This window comes from Lupinus angustifolius, chromosome LG01 (assembly GCF_001865875.1).
Source record: "Lupinus angustifolius cultivar Tanjil chromosome LG01, LupAngTanjil_v1.0, whole genome shotgun sequence".
Lineage (NCBI taxonomy): Eukaryota > Viridiplantae > Streptophyta > Magnoliopsida > Fabales > Fabaceae > Lupinus > Lupinus angustifolius.
In genome coordinates this window covers 3,699,717-3,711,727 of record NC_032009.1, presented here as the reverse complement: position 1 = coordinate 3,711,727, position 12,011 = coordinate 3,699,717, and the positions used below count along the sequence as shown (strand labels likewise).

The 12,011-nt window shown below is 31.3% G+C and overlaps 1 protein-coding gene across 1 annotated transcript; it reads right to left on the bottom strand.

The window, feature by feature from the left end:
• Positions 10,029–12,011, bottom strand: LOC109342170. The gene is made up of 4 exons (XM_019580225.1): positions 11,854–12,011; positions 10,965–11,461; positions 10,223–10,251; positions 10,029–10,175 (listed from the first exon to the last, which is right to left on the bottom strand). Exons 2-3 carry the CDS (start codon positions 11,413–11,415, stop codon positions 10,223–10,225), a joined length of 480 nt encoding a protein of 159 aa, XP_019435770.1. The 5' UTR covers positions 11,416–11,461; positions 11,854–12,011; the 3' UTR covers positions 10,029–10,175.

The following is a 12,011-nucleotide window of genomic DNA, read 5'->3' as shown; positions in this document are numbered from 1 at the left end:
TTGATTAGATTATTATAGAAAAAGGGTCTCAAATATTGTTAAATTGCTTATAATGGGAACGAGATATATACTATCTGCCAGAAATACACATTTTTCTGAACACTAATGATTAGGTAGTTATAGATGCCTTTGTTTTTCCTTATATACTTACACGCTCGACATAGGGTTTTGTGGATTAAGTGCATGACACGTAACTCGTTTAGTACAAACATTAGTCTTTATGAAACGCGTTTCCAAGCTGCCATTGCCACCCCATAAAAGCATTTGTTGCATGAATTACTTCAACACCACAACAATATAGTTTTGAGGTATGTGGTGTTAGTATATCCGACAATGATGATTTAGAAAAGAAAATAGAGGATGTGTTTGAAGTTATTATATTGGAAACATTAGTTAAGTTTGTGCTCCCTTTAATTAAAGTTGTGACATTTTGTTTTGCTTTTCTAATGGAACATTGCAATTAATACAACAATAGTTGGCAACATTCTTTGTTTCTCTTAAAAGAGTGGGGTTTGAACTTGGAACTTGGAACATAAAAAAGTTGAACAGCTTGCCAGCTATTGTGTAGTTTTAGTGGCTTGAAAATTTAGAAGCAACCAGCTATATACTTCCCATCATTATTAGAATAGTCTAAAAGGAAAAGGAGTATAAGATTCAAAAGAAGGGTATAAAGAATAATAGGAAGATGAACATAAAATAAAGTGCAAACAGAGTATGAAGACAATGTAAGAGAGGGGATGAAAGGAAAATTAGTTTAGTGGAATTATTCCTGGAGTGGGGTCAAGTAAATGAATATGGTATATAAAAACAGTTTTTATAACACAAAATAATCACTTTCCTACCAATCAAATGTTCATTTTTATTTATTGTGAGTAGATTAAAGTAATATATATGCATTATTAGTGTAAAGATTTGTACATAGTGAATATATTATCTACCATTTTTTTTAATTTTTTTTTTTGAAAAGTCAATGATGAAAAAATATGAACGATAAATAATACAGTAATAATATATAAAATTCATACACTGTTAGCGCATGTATTTTTTTCTGATTAAACTTTCATTTATTTTATTTTGTATTTATTATATATATTGAGTGTTGGGTTATGAAAAAATGCATATTCCACTATTGGACCTGGAATTCTTTAACCCACATAGAGGGTTGATACAAGTACTTAGAAGAGGGTTCAAGTCTCCCTTATGTAAGGATTAAAAGCTTGGGATCTACAGTTGGGTATTGACTCTTGAAGTCTGGAGTTAAAACTTAAAAGCTAGCTTGCTGCAACTCTTTCTTTGGTAATCTCAAACATATTAACTGAGTCCTCTCGAACAAGAGTTGTGGTTTTTGATTAGGAGAAAACTTAGGTGATGTTTCATTGGGACCTATGATGTTGATCTTCAATATATGTCACAACTTATCAACAAAAATGATGCATGTTTTATTCTTGTTGAAAAACATCGTTGCAAACACCTATAGAACAACATAAGTTTTTTACCTTTATTAAATAATTCGAAAATTGTTTACACTAAGGGCATGTTTGGGAGTACCATTTTGGAGGGGGAGGAAAGGAATGGGAGGGTTTAGGAGATGGATTCTCTTGTTTGGGAGTTTAGTGGTGGAGATGGGAGGGTTTTGAAGGATTTTTCAAACTCCCTCAAACCCTCCAAATGCCAAAATACTCAGTTCCTCCAAATTGGGGTATTTTGGGAGGAAAATAAGTCAAATTACTTAACTACCCTTACTAATATTATTCTATAACATATAATACATAACATACTATTGATTTTTTTAAAGGGGGGTAAAATAATATTTTTATATTACATTAATCCTCCATCCCCTCCTATCTAAATTCCACACTCCCAAACAAGGGAGGGGTTTAGTTGGATTTGCCCTCCCTTCTCCTTCCTTTCCTCACCCCTCTTTACCCTCTCATCCCTCTCATTTCCTTTCTCTCTTAACTCCCAAACAAAGCCTAAGAGTTCATATCTATTACCTATTGAATTATTTCTATATTAGGTCTCAACAGCTTAAAATATTGTGCATTGCTAGCCTTTTTTGAGGATCTTCACATTTATTTCTAAAGTAAGAGAATTTTTTAGGATCTTGATTATTAACATATCTATCTTGATTTGATAAAGTCGGAGATTTTAACCCGATGGATGCAAGCTAAAAATATATTTAAAACTATTTTAAAATCATTTTTTCTACAAATTAAGGAACATATATAAACAGTAGAAAATAATGGTCATTTGAGTCTAAAGTGATAAATGCTGCAATTTAGAACGTAAAATGTAGGATCATTATTATTAATAAAAAAAATCAAGGAAATATATTATCACACATGTAGAATGTGCTATTTACATGCATGGGTCGTGTAAATATTGTTAACTTTTCCATCAACAATTATGGTTGAGCACTTTATGTGCCCCTCCTTTATAAAAGGAAAAAGCTAGTTGTTGATATATTAAAGCAATATACAAACCATGCAATTCGTGGATTCAACTTCATCAATGTATGTCTACTTTCCTGAGGTTCCACGCAGAAGGAAATACTATAATTTTAAAGTGGAATCTTGAATTTTTCGGCACAAGAACAACAACAAAATTCTGAACAACCATGCAAACCCATGTAGCAATAAACTTGGTAATTAATATTCCATCTTGGTGTGTATCACTTCATTGATGCAATTGATGGTTGAATCAGAAGAATACGAATAATAATAATTACTTAACTGCAGTTTCATGGTTAGAGTGATTGATATGAGTAAAATAAGTTAAGAGTTTGACTCTCACCCACAATAAAATATTAACATCTAATAAAAAAACATTTTTCCATGAGGCCGGCCAAGGGAAGAAATATTGTCCAAAATGTTATATCATAAATAATAGTTATGGGTTTATCAACCTATACAATTCTCACTTTCCCCCCATTTATTCTCACTGCTAGACTTCTTTTAATTTCACTTAAACTTGATTTAAATTCCTAACAATTTAGCACCCATCTTTGCATGTTTGAATTACCTAACTCTATTTCCAAGTTGTTAACAAATTTAAATTACCTAACAAATTTAGCACCCATCATCAATTTACTATTTTAGTGACCGTCACCAGGAATGGCAACAGGGGGGTCGGGGATAAGTTTGCACATACCCAAACCCAAATCCGAAATTCAAAACCCAAACCCAAACTCAATGGGGTTGAAAATAAAAATATCATCCCAAAACCGTCGGATTTCGGGTAAACCGAACCCGAAAAAACCCGAAAATGATAAAGTGTTAAGGAAAATATGATATTTTTTTCGTGTAATTTTTCTCTAACATTTCTATTTTATCTTGTATTATTTCATTTCTTTTATGTTTAAAGATCTAATAGTATGTAAAGTGAAATTAGAAATTAAAAACAATGGGCAAATGATAGAAATTTCAATTTTAAATTGAATTACCTTACTTCAGGGCGGGTTCGGGTTAAGGTCTTTGCTATACCAAACCCGAACCCGAATTAAACCCGGGTAAAACCCGAACCCAATCACATCGGGTTTCCCCGTTAAATTCAGGTTCGGTTCGGGCAGGGACCCACGGGTTCGATTTTTATTGTCGTCCCTACCAGACACTACACATGCTAGGCTTCCTCAAATCTAAATAAGTAGTTTACTCTTTATCTGCGAGTTGAGTTTTAGACAGAAATGAAAAGAAACGGAGAACTTCAACATCATCTCAAAATGTATTTAATGACTCATAATTCTTATTTTTTAGTATTTTCTCGTCAGACCAATATATATTGTTAAAATTAAGGGTTCTATATCTTATTTTGTCCATTCTACTTATGCAATGTATAGTAAAATTAAAGAATGTTTACAATTCACTCTTGTCATGCCTCTAATTTTGGCTACACAACCTTTCAAAATCATCACTATCTTTTAACCACAAAAAACATAGTGATAATTTCAAAAGATCACATCTAGTTGTAGCACTCTGATTTTCAGTTATATGACTACTCTCTAGTACCGAATATTATAATTGATTGACTAAGGGGAAGCTATATATCATGATTCCCATTTATCTTATTATTTGCTTTTACATTTCTTCATGTTTGATTTGGTTTGACATCCCATAAATTCTTTTTTATACATATGTTGTTTAATTTACTAACAATGTGGTGATGAATTCAAATTCTACCATCTCCCTATTTGTTGGATAAGACTATGTATATCTATCATCTACGATCTATATTATTATATATTGTTTAGTATGCCAAATTTATTTATGGGTATGAAGCTAAGGGATGTTGAAAAGAGGAGTATATATAATTGGTGGTAGGGATGAGATAGTGACTTGTCAAACCGAAAACGACAAAGGTAGATCAAAATATAATGAAATAGAGGACCGCATTTTGCGGGTTATGGTGGAGATGCTCCCTACCAATCACTACAACAACTATACACACATTTCAGTCACTTTTTGTTTGGTCTTCGGTCAGGGGATATTTTGGTCTTTTCGAAAACATACCACATGAATAATGTGAATTGGAATTAGCCTCATGGAGGGGCCTTTGTTTCCTTTCACACGAGTGATGAATGAGCCCATGTTGCTGCTGGAATATTTGTCTCCAAACTTATTATAATACTACAATAATAATGAAAACCAGTAATGTCCAATGCAAGAAATTGCTTACTTTAAAAATAATATAATGAGTTGTGTGTAAATAACTATAGATTAGTTAAACTTAATTGTTCTGAAATTAGATTAGATACCCCAATTTGTCTTATTATTTCGTTATTTCACTATACTTGATTTATTTATTTGTCTGATTTTCTGGATGATCTTCATTCATTATTAGGAGTTCAGATTTTCGGTTTTATCATGTTGGATCCTTGTAAAATAGAATATTGGTATTATTCTCTTAGCAAATTAATTTCAAAATCTCCATAACAATAAAAAAAAAAAGCTATATGATTAGCTTTATGTAGATATAAAGTGACATGTGGTTGGAATTGATCAGTGAACAAATTTATTAGTCATAGTTGATGAGTGACATAAGTCACATTTCCATGATTAGGGGAATTTTAAGCTAATTTGTTTTTAGAATACAAGATTACTCTAAAACTAAACATTGTCAATCTCAATAAGCTATTATAAAATATGGTAAAATAATATTTTATAAACTTCTTTCATAAGGTTATTGAAATAAGTTCTAAGAAACTTAAAAGAAAATCATACATGTTATTTTAGGTTGATTACATTTACTCTTCATAAGCTCTTTCTAAGTAACATCATTTAACTCTCCAGTTGAAAAGAGATAGATACATCTTTTTAACAGAAATTCAACTCAGCAATACAAATTAAGCTGGGAGGCTCATGTTCTTGGCTAAAAGGTTTGCCAAGTAACACTTAAGGTAACAAAACTGATCACAAACAATTCTGTTTTGGTTGCATTTTTATGATCCTTTCGATTGAAATTTTTAAGATTTTGTATGACTTCTTGATCCATATTAAGCTTTATCGGACTCCCGTCAAAAACCAAATGCATTTTTTGTTACTTTATTCTTCTTGGGTTAGTATTCCTTATACTTTTAATCCAATTATTTTGCTTATCAAAAAAAAAAGTTGACAACAAATAAACTTGAGAAAATGCTTAGAGTCTCTCTCATAGCTGACAAAGGTATATGAAAGACAATGGAGACAATTTTCAGGTCTGCTCAGTTAATTGAAGTAAGAATTGACATGTAAACTTAAACATATGGTGCATGATATGTGACATTGACTCTTGTCTCCAAGTTGAAAGGGTTGCTTTGGAATTGGATTAAATAAGATAAGGTTACTAATGATCATACAGACAAATAACTGTCTTATTAATGTTTGCATTTGGCATGTATTTAAAAGGGATGGTTTGCTGTCGATTTTCATGATGGTTTTACAAAAACAATCAAATAACAGAGATTAAGGTTTCTAAAGCTTTCTGAGATTATAGAATGAAATAATAAGGAAAAATGTGAACATATATCTTGCCGGAACATCAATCGGTACGCCTAAATTAGAGTTAGAATGTTCATTTATCAAATAAACATATAAATAAGTTTGATATCACATTTTGACTCAAAATATTAAAATATTAAGTCCATGTGTCTATTTACTTATATATTTCAAGTATAATAGAAAATCAAACATAATAATCAATAGTTAAGATCAAAATACTCGGGAGCAGCCCATAGTGTTCATTAGAAAAGTCTACAGATGAAATAAACATTTTGAACTAATAAACAAGATTTTTGACCCTTATCCACATATTATGCTGACAGACCAACATGAGCATAACCTAAATTGTCATTGATAACTTAGACTATGATGATACTTATTTTAAAATAAGGTCACGAACGTAACACACGCACTAGCGATAAGGGGTCTAGATTTGCATTTAACTTTCTATTGATACTAATTCTAAATAAGTAGAAGTGATCTAATTGACTATATGCATTATTGGATGTATTCTTTCAATTATAAAGAAAGTGGAAGATAAAATAAATTCTTAAAAATTTAGGATTTAGTTTAGATGCATTTTTAATGTAAAAAGGTTTTAAGTACATTCTCAACTAATCACATATATATATTTTTGCTTTATCAGTATATTTTTTATGAAATTCTAAAAAATGTGCTTTCAACGCCGTTATTTTAAAAAATCTTGGTCCTTGAAATGTAAGGGAACTTCGGAAATATTTATGTAGTTTTGTCCTTTAATTCTTGAAAAATGTAACTAGACAAGAACTAGAACTTTAACTTTGAAAAATCTCAAATCTCTAGTGGGTATACGTTAATTACTCTCCATGCCGTGATAAGGGATCTAGATGTGGAGAAGAAGAGAGACATAATCCATGACACAAGAAAAACAATACAAAACAACATCATTTGTTCTTCTCATCTAACAACATTCTATTAATTCCCATGAAAGAAAAAATCTAACATGATCTTATTCCAAAACCTTGTAGCCACTAAACTCCAAAATGAATTTAAACCATGAGACAATTCCATGTGAAGCCTGAGATTTAAGTACATTTTCAGCATTCAGACCAAGTTGTGTTCATTATTTCCCTCTTCTCTAAAATTATTAGGTGGGAAGTGATTCAGATTATTATGTAAAATGGAAATAATACATTTCAAAAGAGAATGTGTGAAGAGAAAGAAAGAGACAATAAGAAAGCTCCAAGAGAACATGTGAGTTGTGGGACGGGACCATAGGATTTATGCATGCATGCATGGTAACAATTACGTGCTGTAATATATTTGTTGGCGAAAGAGAAAGGAAAAATGTCTATAACTTTTTCCAATTTAGTTAGTTTTTCTTTTACAATGAAAACTAATAAACTTAATATAAAATTTAGAAGTTTGCCTGATCCAACTCTTACATGGAGAGAGAGTGAGTTTAGCCTTTTTTATTACTAAACTATGTGAGTAATAACATGTGAGCTTGACACCATTCTTTAACCCATATAATTTAAATCACCTTATTTTGTTGAATGTAAGACCTTTATTTATTTGTCCCTACACCCCCTCAAGTTCAAGTCGGCAAGCCTAGTTATGACTAATCTTTAATCTCCAATTTGGGTTTCTAGCTCAAGTTATTCCACCTTTAGGCTTTTTGTAAGTATATATTATTATTACTAAATATATTTAGCTATTTTGACATTTTATCTTAAAAACCTTAAATTGAGGAAACTTTAAAAATAGACACATAAAAGATCTCCAAAACGTTCTCCTCTCCTTCATACAACTCCAAAACAAGGGGAAGACTTTCCAAAATCATCTATTTTTTCCCCTCCAAAATTTCACTCTCAAACAAAACAAAGCGTAAAGCAATTAGGTTTATAAGTCTTTTCATTATATGTTATTCAACTTGCCTAATTCTATTCCCAATTAACAAAAGTTTTACTGTATCTTTACAACTACCTTGATTTCCTTAAGCAGACAAATTAACAAGATCATACATTCATACTAATTAACGTTTCCATATTTGTGAGGATGTGTAGTGCGTAGAAAACAAAGAGGTTGCAGTTAGATCTATGATAAAATTGATCAAAAATCCAAATAATAGAGTTGATAAAACAGGCCTAATAGAGTAACAAAAACATGCCTAATAGACTCGTGCCAGTTTTTCCTAGGTAGATAGGGTCCTTAACCCGTTGGAGCTCTGGATCAACCTGAATGGGTCACAGAAAACTAGTGAGGTCACGTATAAAAATATGTCCGACATGAAGCTACAACCAAATTTCTACCCATTTCATTCTGGTTTTTTATGGCCCGGTATGGTCATGAACCGAGCCATAAAAATCAAGCATGATGTAAAAAATAGCATTGAAAAGTCCAGCACTAAAAAATAGTCAGTGGTTCCTGTTAGGAGGGGTATAATGCTAAAGATAAGTGGGTATTAACTTGTTACTGGACCATCACTGAAAGTAGCTTAATATTGACAAAGCCCATGTATAAATACATCATCTCCTCTTCATAAAGAGAAATGCTTGTAGATTATATCATTTCTTCTTATTCTTTCTTTTTTGTATTAACAACGATATTTCTTTACCTTCTGGATAAATCTTTTTTAGTATGTGTGAATGTCTCTTCCAACAAGTGTCACTTGTAGGAATTAAATTCTTGACCTTTTGGGTTTTTCTGGGATCTAGCCGGACCTTATACTAGTATACCAACACGTTATTAGTATATATTAATTGGTTTGATATGATTAAATAGTATAGTTATACTTTTAACATAAGAAAAATAATGATATTTTTGCAAATTTTGATCCTACACCACATTCTCTTCCAATATATTTATGTCCAAAACCATTTTGATAATCAATTGTGTTACTAAGCTAAGCTCTTATGAGTTACTAAACAATTTATAAAAATAATGCTAGCCTACCCACATAATTGTTGCAACCTTTTATCAAACCTAAATTGATTGGATCTGCAAGGACTAAGCCAGCACCTAGTGTTGATGGACAGTGTGGAAACCTTACAAGTTTTAGAATTTAGACGATTGGTATTAAACTATTAATTTATATTGGACTCTCTTCATAAAAGTCAAAACTTTGATTGAAAAAGATAGCATTGTTATGCAAATTGTTCAGTTTCTTAGTAGAGAATGCACAAATTAAATCATAAAGGTTGACTAAAGAAAAAATATACAGCTGGTCCATAAACAAATAATCATCAATAAATAATGAATACAAGAAGAATAAATATGAGATCTTCTTAAGCATTACCTTTTCTGCATGTGCACACATGAGATACAGAGAATGATGATGCTTTATTTTCTGGACATGAATGATTCTTTAGCCATTTTGTACTATAATAATAAAGCATATAGTCTGAATGGAACTATGACAGCTCAAAACGGGATTTTATTAAAGATTATATTCCACAAGTGCACATGACCATTAGTTTTAAAAGGAGAAGAAGAGAAGCAACTTTTCATGTATAAATATGCTTAAACAAGTCTTCAGTTTTCCTATTCTGGATAGAGGGGATAATAAGGGAAGAGTAATATGTGGGATAAAATCTGCATCATTCTTTTATTCCTTTATTTATTTATTTATTTATTTATTTATTGTACAATCAATCAAGTAATACATAAATTCCTAAACACATGTTACCTATTTTTTCAAAATCAAGTATGATGTAAAAAAATTATGTAAAATAGCTTTGAAGAGTCCAGCACCTCACAAGGAAACCACATAAGGTGAATTAAGCCCTAATCATAAAAATAATGGGTTAGGATCCTTCCGGCAGATGAAAGTACATAAATGATAAAAAAAATATATATAATGTGACATTTTTACTCTTTAAATATAATGTGATAACATTTTCTTTATTAAATGTAAAACTAAAAACAATAACACTTTTGATATGCTTGAGAACCACAATACTCATCATGATTTATAATAATAAAAAGTTACATTTGAATAAGCTAACAAATTTTAGTTAGCAAAAGTACATGAATTAGGGGAACATTTGATATAGTTCTATATCAATCCAAAGCAGATAGTGCATAGTTTATCAACCGCTCTACCAATCAATAGTTGCAAATAACCAACAAATCATAAATCTTTCTAACTAGGGTACTGTATAATTCTTCACATAAGAAATCAAAACAAAAAATGGAAGTAGGGCCCTTCCCCTCCTTTTACACTTGACCAGCACTATGTTCTGCACCTCTCTAAAGACCACAGTAATTACTTACTCTTCTATGGTTCCTGTGTTTCCACCTACAAATCCACCAAGAGTTTAAAGGTTAGTGAAACAGGAAAAGAACTAATAATTGAGACAATAATTGTTATTGTGATAAATGAGAACAATTAATATGTATCATTGGAACTTTTGAATGATCAAGATTAAAAGAAGTGATCATGTGTGACAAATAACTATTTTTACTCCTATCCATCCATGTATAGTCCATAAAACCCAAATTTATTATTCTCACAATTTTTATTTTAAAATTGCTCCCAGACACTTCCATTCCTATATATATATATATATATATATATATATTCCATGGGGGAAATGCAAGTCAATGATGACATGTGAGCAGTATCATAATATGGAAAAAACAATTTGGATCATTTCAAAAGCTAAATGAACCTAAAATGTTATAATTGCTTAGGATGAAATTGATATTTAGTTGAATTAGAAGGCCTTGATTGTGAAATTGAGCTTAGACTATTGGACATCACTACCAATCTCAATGATTCAATCTCTCTTATCCAGTGAAATCTTCTTCTTTCATCTCTTAGGACCACATATAGCTTTGTAAAAGAACAAAAATGAACAAATAATTTGTGAACTTCTTAAGCTATCATGGCTTATGCTATATTATTTGTGAAAATGATCATTAGCTATGTTAGTAAGTGTATTTGAAATATATTGCAAGGATTCCACTGAACCTATATGAAATGGAAGATAAATATTGTAATTAACTTACAAATTTCATCATGATCATCTTTCTGATTGTTCTCCATGCAATTCAGAAGGTACTTAAATGTTTCAATCTCACATGGTATTGTGAGTCCACCACTCTGGTCAAACCCAAACTCCTCTGCAGCCTTTTCCAGCAACACTTTGAACAAAGAATGGCTAAGGTAGCTCGTAGGAACGATGAACCTTCGATGCTCCGGTCCAACATAGACTGCCAAATATCCTTTCGGAACATCATGCGGCGGTTCGGGGCTGTAGCAGCCTTCCTCATCAGAGTCACAATACACAAGATTTGTTAGCCTTTTGTTAATCATTGGTGAAATTCCCCCATGTTTCACATGAGAGTGGTCATTGGATTCTTTTGAGCCTAGGGGAGTTGTTTGCCACTTCTGAAACATTTCTTTTATCTTTGCAATTTGGCCAAGTGATTTCAATTTGGAGACTCCAACCTCTTCCATTGGCAAACTTTCAACACAATAGTAAGAACAAATTCAGCAAATTTATCTGTAGAATAAAAGGTCTCATTACTAAATGCAGAGATATATACATAAAATAGTTTTCATGTTTTGTTCTTAGAAAACTAATAAATGATGGAGGCCACACTATCCTTTATTAGCATGCTGCATACAAGTTTTATAAAGCTAACAATAATGATTAAACAGAGAACTAAATTACAGACTGAGTAATTAGGATCAATCACATATAATTGATGATTTATATGTTTTTGTCCCTTTCATTCTCTTATCCACCACCCTCAGTCCTCAAATTCTTAGGCTACCAGTCTCGTCAAGTTATTTCAGTGTTTTAAATTGTTGTCGCAATTATATAAACTTGTTATTAAGCATATATGATACATATAGATCCTATAGCTAATGTGAAGATGAAGATATTGATACCTGATATAGAAAGAAGAGGGTGTTAGCTGCGAAAAGGAGGAAGGAAATGCATGAAAATGATGGTGTAGTTGAGAAGTAAGGACAAAACTTATTGTGCTTAGAGGAAAATGCAGTGTTGTACTTGTTCTTAGTTTCTCTTTCTCGCTAGCTGAATGCTG

What these genes read in the sequence shown, in the direction of transcription:
- LOC109342170 (XM_019580225.1), bottom strand. Translation starts at nt 11,415, where the DNA reads ATGGAAGAGGTTGGAGTCTCCAAATTGAAATCACTTGGCCAAATTGCA. An exon ending in AGATGATCATGATGAAATTT is followed by an intron (nt 10,252 to 10,964) that starts GTAAGTTAATTA and finishes GTGGATTTGTAG; the next exon opens with GTGGAAACACAGGAACCATA.